The 14279-nt window shown below is 39.9% G+C and overlaps 1 protein-coding gene across 4 annotated transcripts in view; it reads right to left on the reverse strand.

Annotated features, from left to right (window-relative positions):
* Nucleotides 1-14279, reverse strand: part of nek6 (NIMA-related kinase 6) — a 29962-nt gene that overhangs the window by 9430 nt on the left and 6253 nt on the right. For 3 of the 4 annotated variants that reach the window (XR_003986300.1, XM_030436888.1, XM_030436889.1), the window contains exons 2-7: nt 2577-2677; nt 2278-2418; nt 1658-1720; nt 1328-1438; nt 892-1000; nt 342-449 (exon numbers count right to left, since the gene is read on the reverse strand). Coding sequence is in view for 3 of the 4 variants with exons in the window: in XM_030436888.1 (XP_030292748.1) it covers nt 342-449; nt 892-1000; nt 1328-1438; nt 1658-1720; nt 2278-2418; nt 2577-2677 (633 nt within the window). In the remaining variant the exon portion in view is untranslated. The remainder of the gene's footprint in view (nt 1-341; nt 450-891; nt 1001-1327; nt 1439-1657; nt 1721-2277; nt 2419-2576; nt 2678-14279) is intronic. The other variant, XM_030436890.1, reaches the window with a different exon arrangement.

Consider the following 14279-nt stretch of genomic DNA (forward strand, 5'->3'; position numbering starts at 1 on the left):
TCAAATTATACGTCTGAACCAAAGTGAAAACCAAAAAACTAATTGAGAGTGAGTGTTCTCATATAAGCTGTCACTGAATCAAGTTTAACTGATCATCACCTTAAAAAGGTAGGCAAGGCGATTCTGGACAAGATTGATTGTTGAGTCTCCAAACTGCGATGCTTTGGGTTAGAATTTCTGGCTGAGTACCAACCAAAAGTGTCAGTATTTGACAACCTGGGAATAAGACTCAACAATCCTTCTCCAAAATCGTCTTCCCTACCTTTAACACGCTCTCGCAACTGATACATTATTAATCAGATTGTACAAACCATATGTTAAAAAGACTTTGGTGCTTTTACCTAAAGAGTGGGCTGCCGTGGTTTTAGAGCTGAAGAAGCGACCCAATCCCAGATCACCAAGCTTTACCTCCCCTGTGGCTGTTATGAACACGTTGGCTGGCTTGATATCTGGTTCACACACACACACACACACACACACACACACACACACACACACACACACACACACACACACACACACACTTGAACCTGGAAATATCCACACCCTTTTTCCATGTATTCATACTGTACTTCTGCACTAAACCTCAACTGTTTGACTTATCATTGTTGAACTTGTTGAACTTATCAGACAACTAAAAAAGATGAAGCCATGGTCACAGAGTGTACACTAAGTTATGTACTCTGCAACTGCAAGTGTTAGCTTTTGGGGTTTGAACTTTGACTGTAGAATAATAACAAAAGTAAGAAAGAGAAAATATGAATGCAAAACAGATTAGGTAAGAAGGTGGTTTATGTAGAGCAGAAGGATGGATGGAGGAGATGATTTTTTTGTGTATGGTGTAGATGAAGACTGGCATGAAGGACAGTAAATCTGTGAGTAGTTGTTTACCACGGTGCATTACTCTGCGTGAATGCATGTGCTCCAGGGCACTGCAGAGCTGCACAAAATATTTCCATATAGTCCTCTCTGGAATGAGTCGCCTCTTCTTCTTGAAATACTAAACGGACAGAGGGAAGGATTGTTAGTCCATACAAAGTGACAATGCCGATCTGACAGGTGCTCTCACATGAATAGGATAACCATAGAAAGCATGGAACTTGTAAAAGGGAGTTTGGGATAGAATTCCTAGCTAATACTGGGATGTCATTTTCTAATTTTCAACCCTAATGTTGACACACCAGTAATCAAGTTATCTAACTCATACATATCTTTATTCCCTGATGTAACTTCTGTTGGGGTTGGGTCACCTTCTGCATACAGCATCTGTGCACTGTAATCTAACTTAAACCTGTGAGTGTCACATGACATTGCAGTAGTTCCTGACCTTTATCATCTGGGACAGGTCTCCTGCGTCTGCCAGCTCCAGAACAATATTCAGCTCATTGTCTTCGATAAAGGAGTCTAGGTATTTGATTACATTGGGGTGATTCAGCTGCTGCAGTGGACAAACAGGAGGAAATGCCAGTTTAAAACTGTCACTTGTTCATTAAAACATAGTAAAAGTAGTTACGGCTTTAACAATCACGATGTATAACTGCTCAAAGTGATCATCTAAATGAGTGGACATGGTTGAAATTAGCATCAAATGTTTGCTTTTGCCCTTATATTTACTGTGTAGAAATGCAGGACAATATCGGTGGTTGATCAACTTTACCTTCAGTAGATCTATCTCTTTGATGCAGTCCTGACGAGCCTTGGCATCCATCATATCGAAGATCTGGAGTGACAAAAATATTTTAGATAACATCTATTTTCAGCACTGTCCTCTTTGAAGTATGTGCAAGTAGGCGCTGTGGGGAGAAAAAAATACCATGAGAATTCTAGATCTTGCTTTTGATTTCGATTATTGAAAGTGAAAGCTCATTCTGATTGATTTTCTGTATACTGGCATTTACACTGTTTCCCTAAAAATCTGCTATCACTATACAATTTTCTCTGCTACCAGGTTCTTGTTACAGGTTGGCTGTCGGCCCTACGTCAGAGCAGGTCCATCAGTACTGCGGTATGAACAATGTCACTGTGTTGTTCAGGCTCTACATTTTATTTCATTAGTTTTGCCACCAATGGTAAAATCTTAAAGACACATACAATATTTAATTAGTCAATTGATAAAACTACATGCACTTACTAATTATCCATACAAGTGCATCTGTATGAATTTAGAACACATTCAGAATATTCAAAGGAAAGGTACTGAAGCAGAATCCGATACACTCCTGAGTGCTGTACCTTGACTTTGTGTGTACTGAACCAGGACTTTTGAGGGTAATTTACCTGGACCTTCTTGAGTGCTACCAGCTGTCCCTCCAGCAGGTATGTGGCTTTGTAGACCTCACTGAACTGGCCTCGTCCAATCTTCTTTTCAATCCGGAAGTTTGCCAGAGTGCAGCAGTACTTGTAGCTTGGCACGTTTTTCTGTAATAGAAGTAGCCATATTGAAAGGCTGAACAAATTACTGCAGTATAGTGCATTAGAACATACATACATTTTGATAGAAACCATGTCTAAAGAACATATCACACTGAGGTCTTTTTCTATCATGAGTACTGTGAACACGTCTAATAAGGTCCTACCTGATCCTCTTGACCAGGTATCCTGTAGAGATTGTTGTGGTTGTCTAAGGTGGGTTGGTTGTTGTTCTGTGCCTCCATGGTGGCATCACAACAACCCACTACTGTAACAAAGAAAATAACTGTTCAAATTCTATTTAATTAATTCAAACCATATTTTTTAAGGAAACATGAAAAGGCAAAACAGACATCACACACATATCGTTGCAGGCTGCAGAACTTTCTACAAGTGTCAAAGATCTGCTGAGACTATTACAGCATTTACGTTGTGTACAAATCATAAATAAATTAGCCTTCTGCTTAATTAATTAAAAATAAACATAAAGACTAGTAGTCTATTTGCTTTAGATTAAATCGTTTTTGACCCTATTATTTTGTACTGAAATTTATTAATTAAAATGAATTAATTAATAAACACACTTGTAAAGTGCAGCGTGGTCATGGCGAGCAGAGGAACGGAAGAGCTTGAACGCCCCGCGTCATTTAAATCCCCTTTATGGGATCATTTTGGCTTCCCTGTCAAATATAATGATGAAGGAAAGAGGTTAGTGGATAAAACCGTGACGGTGTGTAGGCACTGTGGCACAAGAAAGCCATATGACAGTGGAAACACATCAAGCATGGCCACGCATTTGAAGTGACATCACCCTGGTGTTTCACTGACAGGAGTGAAAACAAAGGCTGCTCAACAACCGCTCATCATTGCGGCATTTATAAAGTTATGTTTATTTCTCTTGTCTTTTTTATTTATTTATTTTTTTTGCTGATTCGAAAAATTATCCGATCCGTGGAAACGATCCGAACCATGAGATTTTTGATCCGTTGACAAAAACTGTTGAGGAATATTTAGACAATTGTTTTTGTTATAATAATTGACAGACACTATCATTAGTGTATCTTACTGTTTTTAGGTGATATTCCATGTTTGTAGTCGAGCTGTGATATACAAACTTTTGTTGTCGCTGATGTCTTTGACATGGTAGAATAGGAATGACTGTAAATGAAACGCTTAAAAATAAATAAATATTTAACAAACCATTGGACCTAGGCCTTCTAGTACGTTCTTCAATCGGTTTGTCTGTAGTGGGTTGGGCTAATCCAAAATGGTGAAAACAAGGGGGGTGTTCTGAAGACACACTGTTACCTGTGAAACAGGGGTGCTCTGAAAACACCCACATTAGCACATATGCCATATATATATGCAGGTCACACAGCATTGGTATGGAGAGGACCCGCTGCGTGTTTACGCACTGCCATAGAAGCATGTAATTAATACACCATAATCGACCAATCAGAATTTTGGTCGAGCCAGAAGTATCGACCAATGAATCGACATGGTGTTTCTTTAATATTTTTATTTATTTTCCAGGGAATAATGCATGGATCTTTATGAAAAAATGCAGCCATATTTAGGTGGCTGGTATCTATGAGTGAGTACAATTTGATATGGAACCAAACAAAAATCTATTATTCTTCCACAACACAATGGAGATTATGACAATTATGATCCCATGTGCATTATTTTGTTGTCCAGTTTGTTGGCTGTTCCAGATCTGGTGATTTTGAATTATCTATAAGGTTGGTTTAAAGTTTACAGTGATACAGTGCTCTTAATCCTGATATTAGATTAGACCTGATTGAATTAAAGCAGACTGTTGGGGCTTGGTGTAGATGTTCACGGCTGTGGCTCAGGGGTAGAACCAGCATCTTGTTATCGGAAGGTCACTGGTTCAATTCCCCTGGTCTCCATGTCAAAGTCTCATAGGCACTGTCAGGCGCTTTGGACAAAAGTGTCTGCTAAATAACCTAAATGAAAAAGCGCTCTTCTTAGTGCCATTCTAGTTCTTAATGTTTTAGTGAGCTACATCTCCTATTATAGAGCAAAAGGGGAGAGTGTGTACTGTGTAGGTTTACACATTAAGTTAAATGGGTGGTCAGCAAAAATATACTTTTAATATATTATTAGTTTCATTAGTATTTTTTTTTCATGCATTTCTCTGTGGGTAGTGGTCTCTATGAAAAAGTCCAGACTGGCCTACACTTCCAAAACACATCAAGACCCTCGAATACCAGAGTTTCAAGATCATTTTTGACCAAAACGAGTAGTCTGCTGGACATTATACAGTATAAAAAATAAACTTGTCAGAACTCTCTTGTAGAAAAACTATGTAACAGAGACAGTTCTAAAAGGACCTTGAACACCTTTGACATTTCAGCACTGACATTTCTTGTATCCCTCCCCCACCACCACCACCTTTTAGCTACCACCTTAGCTTCGTGCTCATATATGGAATGTGCTGAAGAAATACCATGGCAACACCATGGATAACTCTGCTGAATGCCTTCACATCTACCAGACAATGAACACTATTAAGTAAGTAAGTCCACGACGTGTTCTGTAGTGAGAGGGCAAAACCACAGTATAACCATAAGAACAAGAGTCTAATGATAGCCTAGTAGGGGAGGTAAAGCTGACTGTGTGCCTGCGGTCGTGACTCATGATGATAGAGACCTTGTTCTGGTTTTAACTGGAAATAATAAAAGGCATTTCCAAACAAGTGGCTCACTGATAGTAAGTCTCAGGGAGAGCTGGTGAGTAGTTGCCTCATTGAGTCCTCTTGGCTTTCCTTGTGACTAGCTGAGTCATCTGAGCGTGATCTTGTGCTTCCTGCTCCCTCAATCCCCATAGTTTTTTTCTTAAGAAACAACCTCATTAACAACTGTTTACCTGGAGCTGCCATTGACAAGTATGTATTGATGACTTGTTGGCTTGACAAAAAATAGCTTGTCAATGTCTAAGCCTGTTTAAACCTGCTCTCTATCCTAGAACATTAAGAGAATTACCCCTAAGCACCCCTCTCGCTCTGATGAGTCAGATTTAAGTATTTAGCTTGGTGAACATGTGGTAACTCGTACTCAACCTTAACCTATTTCGCTCTGCAAACCATTAAAATGTTAGTTATTCCAAGTGGGCTTCATGCCATGACTTTGGAATGGTTGGTGACACAAGTATGTCAGGCTGCTCTTAATTGGGGTAGTAAAGACTGTGCTGTTTTTGGTATGCAACACACATAGCGATTCCAAAGTATGCTGCCTGGCCTCGTGGGCCCCAAGCTGTATGGTTTTCAACCAAACCACAGAGATACAAAGGCTGGGTGGAAGACTTTTGCTGAGAAAACTCCACAAAAGGAATCATCTCTCCTAGGAAACAAATGCCTTAGATTTATGAATTTTTCTAATCCGCTAATTCAGTGTTCTACAAGCCTACCTGGCCTCATAATATGTCTGGCTCTCACAGTGTTATAGCCAGAAAACTGTGACATATTTTAGAACAGTGAACATAGTTTTAAAAGCTGCCTAAGCAAGAGCAGGGATGGATCAACATGGGAATCCTGAAAAACAGATATAGACCACGACCTATAGTGGTGCCTACACATATAACACATGTCATAGAGCTTGACAGTTACATTACAGTGTAATATTCACATATACACCCAGTAAGTATTTAGAGTATGAGCAATATCATAACACATAATTGTCCCACAATGTCAAAACGATTCATCCTCCAGGGTGGTTTGTAAGAAAGCAGTTGACCAGCCACCAACTATCTAACTAACTATACTATTGATATCCATCGTAAAAATGTCGCTGGTATGGCTAAAACGTAAAAAAAAAATGATGGTAGCATCCATGTCACAACTTTTCGATACAGCAACACAGTCATACGAGTTACCGCCTTGACTGTTCCTGGGCCATCAGATATATCTACCCCTTAAGTAGATTTTTCTGGCTCAAGCAACTATGGCAGAGGAACTTAGACACAGATTCTTCTGGTCCAAACGCAGGCAAGGTTCCTGATAGGGCTGAACCATGTGGAAGGAACCCTCAAATTGGAATAATTTTGACAGGTTTTGCGATTGCCGTATGAGTCACAGTTTTAGTGGGAATGGTAATTTGCATTCCAATTTTACTGGAGAAAATACATTTCCTGAAATGGTTTCTGGGCCCTTGGAAATACCCCTACTGCAGGGTTTCCACTACATGTAATTGACTGTGGCGCACCGCCACGGCAAAATAAAAGCCGCCACACCTTGAAAATTCAGGCATAAATAAATCCAGTGTTAGAGAAAGGAAATATTTTACCGTCGTCTTCCACCGCAGTCTTTGACATTAACTAGCATGTTGGATATTTAGCTTGATAATTAGCTAGAGGATTAAAATGGTCACGCAGAGTCCAGTCCTGCATGGGTCACGGCATCCGACCCGTTTTCCGACAGTAGCACAGATTACATTCCGTACCCGAGCCGACCCGCTATAAATTGATACCGACGCCCGAAGGAAAACTGGACGGACGTAATTTTTAAAAGTGAAAGTAAGACAGCGTGGGGAATGGGAGCTCAGGGAGGGCGCAAGCACGCATGAATGAGCTCATATGAAATATAAATGCTTATCATTTGTGTCGCTAATAATGACTTAACCACCACCCCCCCCCCCAGCGCCACAGTCTCAAAAAATACTGGAGGAAACACTGCTACTGTATGCATGTATATAAATTATAAAAGAAAAGAGGTCTCTATTTAAATTCAGAAACATTCCATGAAAAAAAACCTTGACTTGAAGCCAACCAGATCCCCAGAGGTACTTTCCAGATATAATGCCAATGACTTTTCATTTCTGTTGAGTCTGTGTGCTAATGTGAGACACTATATCAATTTTAACCCACACAGCTGTTTCCTTTTCCTCTGCCACAATGAAAAACAGCTTTGAGCCTCTCAAGAATGCAAAAGCAATTTCCAAAGAATTAGTGGGCGGGAGATTCCTTACATTACAAAGGGTCACAAAAAAATAACACATAATTTCCTGAATTCTTATTTGCTCATAGGTGTGAATGTGAGTGTGAGCATGTTTGTGTGTATGGGTGTAAACACTGTGATGGACTATAGACAGGTCAGAGTGTACCCTTCCTCTTGCCTGAAGCATGCTCGGAAGACAACAGCCCTACTGCAATGGACGGTTAATCTGCAGTTAGAAATAACACCCACAAATAACATTCCAGCGGGTCAAAGGAACTTTAAGCAGACAGTTTAATGGGAGATGATCAGCCAATGCAAAGAGTTCCCAGGTGTTTCAGTGGTGGGTTTTGTACATGGAGCAACACATACAGCACAGTTGAGCTGAGCAATAAAATCACACACCTGTGGACACAACATGTTGTTTTTCTAGGGTCATGATAATACATGCAAAATACAAAGTGACCCTTGACTACCAAAATGTAATCAGGTCATTCTTGAGTCCAAGTGGACATTTGTGCCAAATCTAAGTAATTCCATCACAGCATTCTTGAGATATCGCATTCACATACCTCAGACCACGGCTTTTGCTGGTAGGGAAGCCTTAAAAAGGTAATACACTTCCGAGTATACAGTATGGAAGTGGTTCAGCATCCCAGAAGTGTCAAAGCATGTAGTAGGACTACAAAAAAAGCTGTTGGTCAATGCCAGCCAAAGCAGGAAATGCAACAAATCACTTCCATCACCTGAAATGGCAACAACCAAGCAACAACACCATTCATCAAATTAATGATTTCATGAGTTTGGCGCAAAGCTAACGCATTGTTTTGTTGAGACAGGCAACTACCTTTATGTTATCATTTTTTATGTTTAACTATACTGTCTGCTGCCAGTTTGAATAGTATACTGATAAACTGAAGCCTCAAAAATATGCTAAATTATCAAATAATAAAATTCTATACAGTTACTGTTTGAACAATACAGAAAAATTATTTTGATAAAAAATGTTGCCAGATCAAGACCAACATCACAGATAGGAGTGCCAGCCAGCATCATAAGAAACAGTACGTTCGACTGTGAAATAAATCAACTGGACTGAAGAAAATCAATTGGGAAATAGAAATTCAAGGAAATCGTATTCAGTGAGGGGTTATTTCCTCCAGGTAAGTTGTGATCACACACGCCCACCAACCAGACAAAGCAGAGTTCTTCAGGTTCCTGCCATCTGAATTCTGGATTTGAACAGCTAATCAACAAAGCAGGGCAAAACCTTACTCCAGTTACTTACACACTTGACTCTTACGTATTGTTATTGGTTTGTCCACCACATCTTAAAAAACTGGAAAAATCTGGCAAATTAGATCAATGATGTTTAAAAAATAGCATTTATTCACTGTGGAGGGACTGTCATGTTTGAGATAGATGTAATAACACAAGAATTTTTGACCAAATCATTTCAGGAACTCTGTAGAGGAAATAATCTCAGCAGGTAAACTAACAACAGAAAGTCCCTTTGGAGTGTTCCCTATTTGTGTTCCCATCACTTCTGAAGAGCCATGAACATAAGGCAAATTAGAGCTGTGGTGGATTCAAAGGAAAGGTTGTGTTCAACATGGCAGATTTCTTTTCCACTCTAGCTTGCTCGCATCCAGGACTGTCTCCGTTGTTTTTTCACTCAAGCTCTCATCTCTGAGCTATCTTTATTACACTTTTTTTCAAAGCTTTACATTGTTTTTATCTTCAACATCAACAAATGTGAAACTAGGGCTGCACCTAAAAATGATCTTTTTAGTGATTAATAACAATAAATTTACCAAAAATAACATTTTTAACAGTCTTAACTGGTAATCTGCGAAATCCTTATATATCTGGGTGGTGACAAAATGTGATTTTACACTGGATCCAGCAGTATGGCAAAATCGCAGGTATCCCCATTCATTTTAACAGTGGTAGTCTGTTTTGGCAAAAAAAAAGCAGCGGCAAAGTTGAAGCTGACACATCACGATCCGATGGCCACTCACATAATATGGCGATCAGACTATGACTGAAGCCATAGTGGAGTGTCATGTGTCGTGTGTATTAACTCAGTTTGGCTCAGTTTTGGCATGTTTAAACTACTGTGGCAAGGACACGAGCGGAGATCATAAGCAAGACCAAAGACTCTTTACGTATTGGTCAATGTAATCTATGGTCATTGGTCAACAAATGTATTAAAAAGTTATGTAAGTTAGTGAAATGAATAAAATGGTTTGCAGAAAGCGATACAAAGCTTTATTATTTTCCTTTGACCGCCAATCATTTGGTTGAATAAAACATTTATATTTTCCCTGGCCTATCACTTATTACTTGATAAAACTAGCTATAGGCTCAACTTGTGATTAAAAATCCCGTTTTCCAAAATTTTGTGACTTAACACACGTGTAATCATCTACCCACTTTCTTTTATCCCAACACAACCGTTTCCCATATTCCTTTCCAGTTTTGTTTATGCTTATCTTAATGACATGAGCATGTTTATACATGTCCAGGGCAGGGATTGGGACAAAAGACAGTCCCCTGAAATGGGTTGATTTCCCCCTTATACACTTATACATCCTATATGACAATATATGTGAGTATATACATACATACATACATACATACATACATACATACATACATACATTTTTACTATGTCAGTGTTTCCCCTGTATGCACCACCACTGCTGAAATATGACCGCCGCTGCCGGATTATTATTATTTTTTTAACGAGGAGAGAGGAGAGGTGGAGAGGTGGAGAGTGGGCTCAGTCTTGTCTCTTTAGAAACTAACGTTATATCATTTTGCGCTCTGGAAGCTTCATATCCAGTTCAATCACACACCTGTTTGAAGCGATTTATGAAAATAAATCACAAACCACAGTGGGCCACCTATAAAGACTATGAAGCCTGTTGCGCTATTTCTTACAGAAACTTTGCAAGCGGTTTTGTTCGGTATATACATATCATCCAGATATACCATTACCGTTGATGCAGGTGATGCAAAAATTTCTACTGTCTCGAACGCAGTATTACTATGTGCGAGGGCCACTGTGACCCGCGAAAGCTGTCAATCTCAAATTACTGACAGATTACTTCACAGAGGCACAGACCTTTAGGATAAGGATTGTTCTAGTATTTGTGTCATCATGTGATTTTACTGAATATGGTTGGTTGTTAATATATTTTTGTGAAATTATTGTCAATAATTGTTTTAAAGATGATACTTTTATTGTGTTCAATAAAAGTGTATTTTCCTAAAGCTTGAGACACTCATATGTAAGCTAGACAGTAATTTCCCCTGCTCATTACTGTGCACAAATGTACTGTTATGTACTTAAGCCTAAAGAGCCTCTCTGGTGCCGGCAGACACATAGAAAACTCCTGGCTGGATGTGCTTTGCTTTTGCACGCGGGCAAACACTCACCTCCACTGCTACAACTCCATCCTAGGGAAAACACTGTATGTAGTGTACCACTGAGCAAAAAGAGTAGATTGGACACATTTTCAAGAGAGTTACTAACATTGCACCATTGTTTGAGGGTCATTGAGGGTGTTCCTGATTGTGTAACATCCTATCTGATAACATGTCAAAATAAAATACCACATAAACAGTTTTTAGCAATTTCTTGCATTTCACCATTGAGGCCTTGACAGTCTGAAACGTTTCTATAATGTCTATAATGTCTATAATTCTTAAACTTTGTAATACCCTCTGTTACAGCCTAAGAGCTGTCAATGGTTGTGTGTGTGATTGTGCATTGCTGTCCAAACATTTTCGCTAAAATATTAAGATATAGATAGGGCAGATATAGTGAGCAGCAAAATGGTGTAAACTAGGGATGTGAATCTTTGGGTGTCTCACGATTTGATTCGATTCCGATTCTAAGGGTCACGATTTGATTCAAAATCGATTCTCGATTCAACCGATTCTCGTTTCAACCGATTCTCGATTCAAAAATTGATACAATGCATATTGTGTTAAGGCAAATTATGGCATCAAAACAATACAGTTTGTATAAGATAATGTGATTTTTAAATAAACTGATTCCAATGATGTAATCACACAAAGGCAAACTTAAGACAAAAGGTAACATCTATCTATGGTCACATTATGCTATATAAGAAATGAGAACTTCTTTCATGAAATGCTCAACAGCACAACTTTAATAGCGCAATCTGCTGCAGAATGAAAAAAGCAAGCCCTTAAAGAGTGTGTTTTGACTAGATGAATATGGGTTTTGAAAAAGTTGCTGTCTCTCTGCTTGGAAGGAAGGTGCTGGCTACACTGTGTGTGGATGTTATGACCTGCACCTTCTTTTTGTGCACTTCTGTTTGACATTGTGCCTGCAGTGCATGGCTGCCCTTGTTTGAATAGTTAATAGCCACTTTTATACTGGGCAGCAAGCCGCCAATTTTACCATCCTTTTTGCGGCTCGGTCCGCGGATTTAGACAGAAGCCGATAAATGGGGGGTCTGTCCTGGTCTGCCAATTTGCCTCCTCGGAGGGTACACTTTTATCCAACTCCATTCCGATCTAAATCCGAGACGTCGTTATGCCGGAAATTGCGTGAGATGGGCGGAGGTGTGGATGACCTGCGCTGTTGTGCGACCCACAGCCGGGGAGTTTTAAAACCAGGACACAGCAGTCAGTCCATTACTTCATCTGCGGACATCAAGCTGAGCAACTGGACAGCTGCTGAGGTCCAGGAGATGCTAGCATCTCCTCGGTCTCTGAAGCTGTTAGCTTGTTGTTGCAGCAGCAAGCTAAGGACAGTCGCTACTTTCAAATTAAAAGCCCCCCGCTAAGAACCCAGTTCTAAACTCCAATGGGGTGCAATGTAAAGCTCTTATTTTGAAGACAAATTTGTTGTCTTTCTTTCCCCAAACTTGCTGCAACGCTGTGTACGGAAGCCCGTGGGGGTGCACAGAGAGATGGGGGAACGTTAGTAAAAAATCGTTTTTTTTTAAGTTTATGAATCGATTCAGAATTGTGGATGATTAGAATCACGATTCTTATGTGAATCGATTTTTTCCCCCACCCCTGGTGTAAACATTTAACTTGTAGTGTTTTACTGTTTTGACATGGACAAGCAAAAGTCCATCAGTAAATCCCCAAGCTTAGTGCTGCATTGGGCTGTATTATTTTTCAACAGATACTTCCAGTAGAAATAAATTATCATTAATATTAACCACTGTCACATTTTTCCACCAGCTGCATAAGCCTGAATAAGCTAGCTGGTGCTGTGCGATGCCTTTCTAGTTAGCCAGTTAATGCTGGTTAACTAGGGGTGCAACGGATCAAAAAACTCACGGTTCGGATTGTTTCACAGATCAGAGTCACGAATCGGATCATTTTGCGGATCAGGAAAAAAAAAGACAAGACAAATAAACATAAGTTTGTAAATGCCGCAGTGATAAGCGGTTGTTGAGCAGCCTTTGTTTTCACACCTGTCAGTGAAACACCAGGGTGATGTCGCTTCAAATGCGTGGCCATGCTTGATGTGTTTCCACTGTCATATGGCTTTCTTGTGCCACAGTGCCTACACACTGTCACGGTTTTATCCACTAACCTCTTTCATTCATCATTATATTTGACAGGGAAGCCAAAATGCTCCCATACAGGGGATTTAAATGACGCGGGGCGTTCAAGCACCTCCGTTATTCGCTCGCCATGACCACGCTGCACTTAACAAGTGTGTGGATTGAACATGCGCACAACTTTTTTTTTTTCATAAATCAATTCGCGGATCACGTGTGTGCCAAACCAAAGATATGGATCAGAACGGATCACGGATCAATGATGATCCGTTGCACCACTATGGTTAACAGTAATATACATAATGTTATTGTTAGTATTATTTATAAATTTATTTAGCTTTTATCATACAATCCATCAACAAACAGACAGGTCCCACCAGCCACAGCTAATGTTAGCACGCCTACTCTCGTTCACGGACAGTTGAACTGTCCTGAATGAACAACGCAGCATCAACAACTTCATCAACAACTCTACGTCATTAATAAGCTAGTCGTGTAAGCCGAATCTCAGCTGCAGGCAGCATCCAAAAGTCATTGCCAACATGATCTTTAGTACACTTAAATAGTCTGTGAGAATTTTGTCTGAAACCTTATGAAACCAATAGTGCGTGAGTATTTACGGGGAAATGTACAGTACAGTATGCGGCATTGCTTTAGTGACAGCAAGATAAAAATGCTGGTGTTCCTTCTTCTTCTTCGGATCAAGTAGACTAGATGCTGTAAAGGAATACTGCTGCCCTCTACAGCTTGTATTAATGTTTCTTTTGACAGTTGCTAATTGTGCTTGGTGACTTATTTTCTACAACTGAAATTATATTTTTGTTGTTACGCAGTACCAAAACCTGGTGGCAAAGTTGAAGCCGACTCAACTTTTGAAAAAATGGCAGCCCAACGCCACTTATCAGTGGCCTACCACATAAGACAGTGATCAGACTATGACTGAAGCCATAGTGGAGTGTAATAGACAAACAGTCAATAGTAGGAACCAGCATGCCAGTAGCATAACAACATAGCAGCTTAGTTTTTCGGAAAAATAATCAGCAGGGGTTCCCAACACATCACACACACAGACCATGGAGTGACACTCCTACACTGCCGCACCAGGCTGCGTCGTTTTGGCGCACCATCGGATCCAGAGTAAATCGAGCCGCCCCAGGATGCTTCTGCTTCAAGTGCTTGAGCATGGCGGTACTTCTGCTTATACAATCTGCATCGACGACGTATTTACATTATTAATTAGGTCGACGTGTAGCACCAGCCCTACTTATCAGTCTGACATTCTTCTTTGTGTAAGTATATATCATGGCCACACAAGGCTGACTGTCATTAAATTAGCAGAATGTGGACAGGGGACCTAA

Source organism: Sparus aurata, chromosome 12, assembly GCF_900880675.1.
Source record: "Sparus aurata chromosome 12, fSpaAur1.1, whole genome shotgun sequence".
In the NCBI taxonomy this organism is placed as follows: Eukaryota; Metazoa; Chordata; class Actinopteri; order Spariformes; family Sparidae; genus Sparus; species Sparus aurata.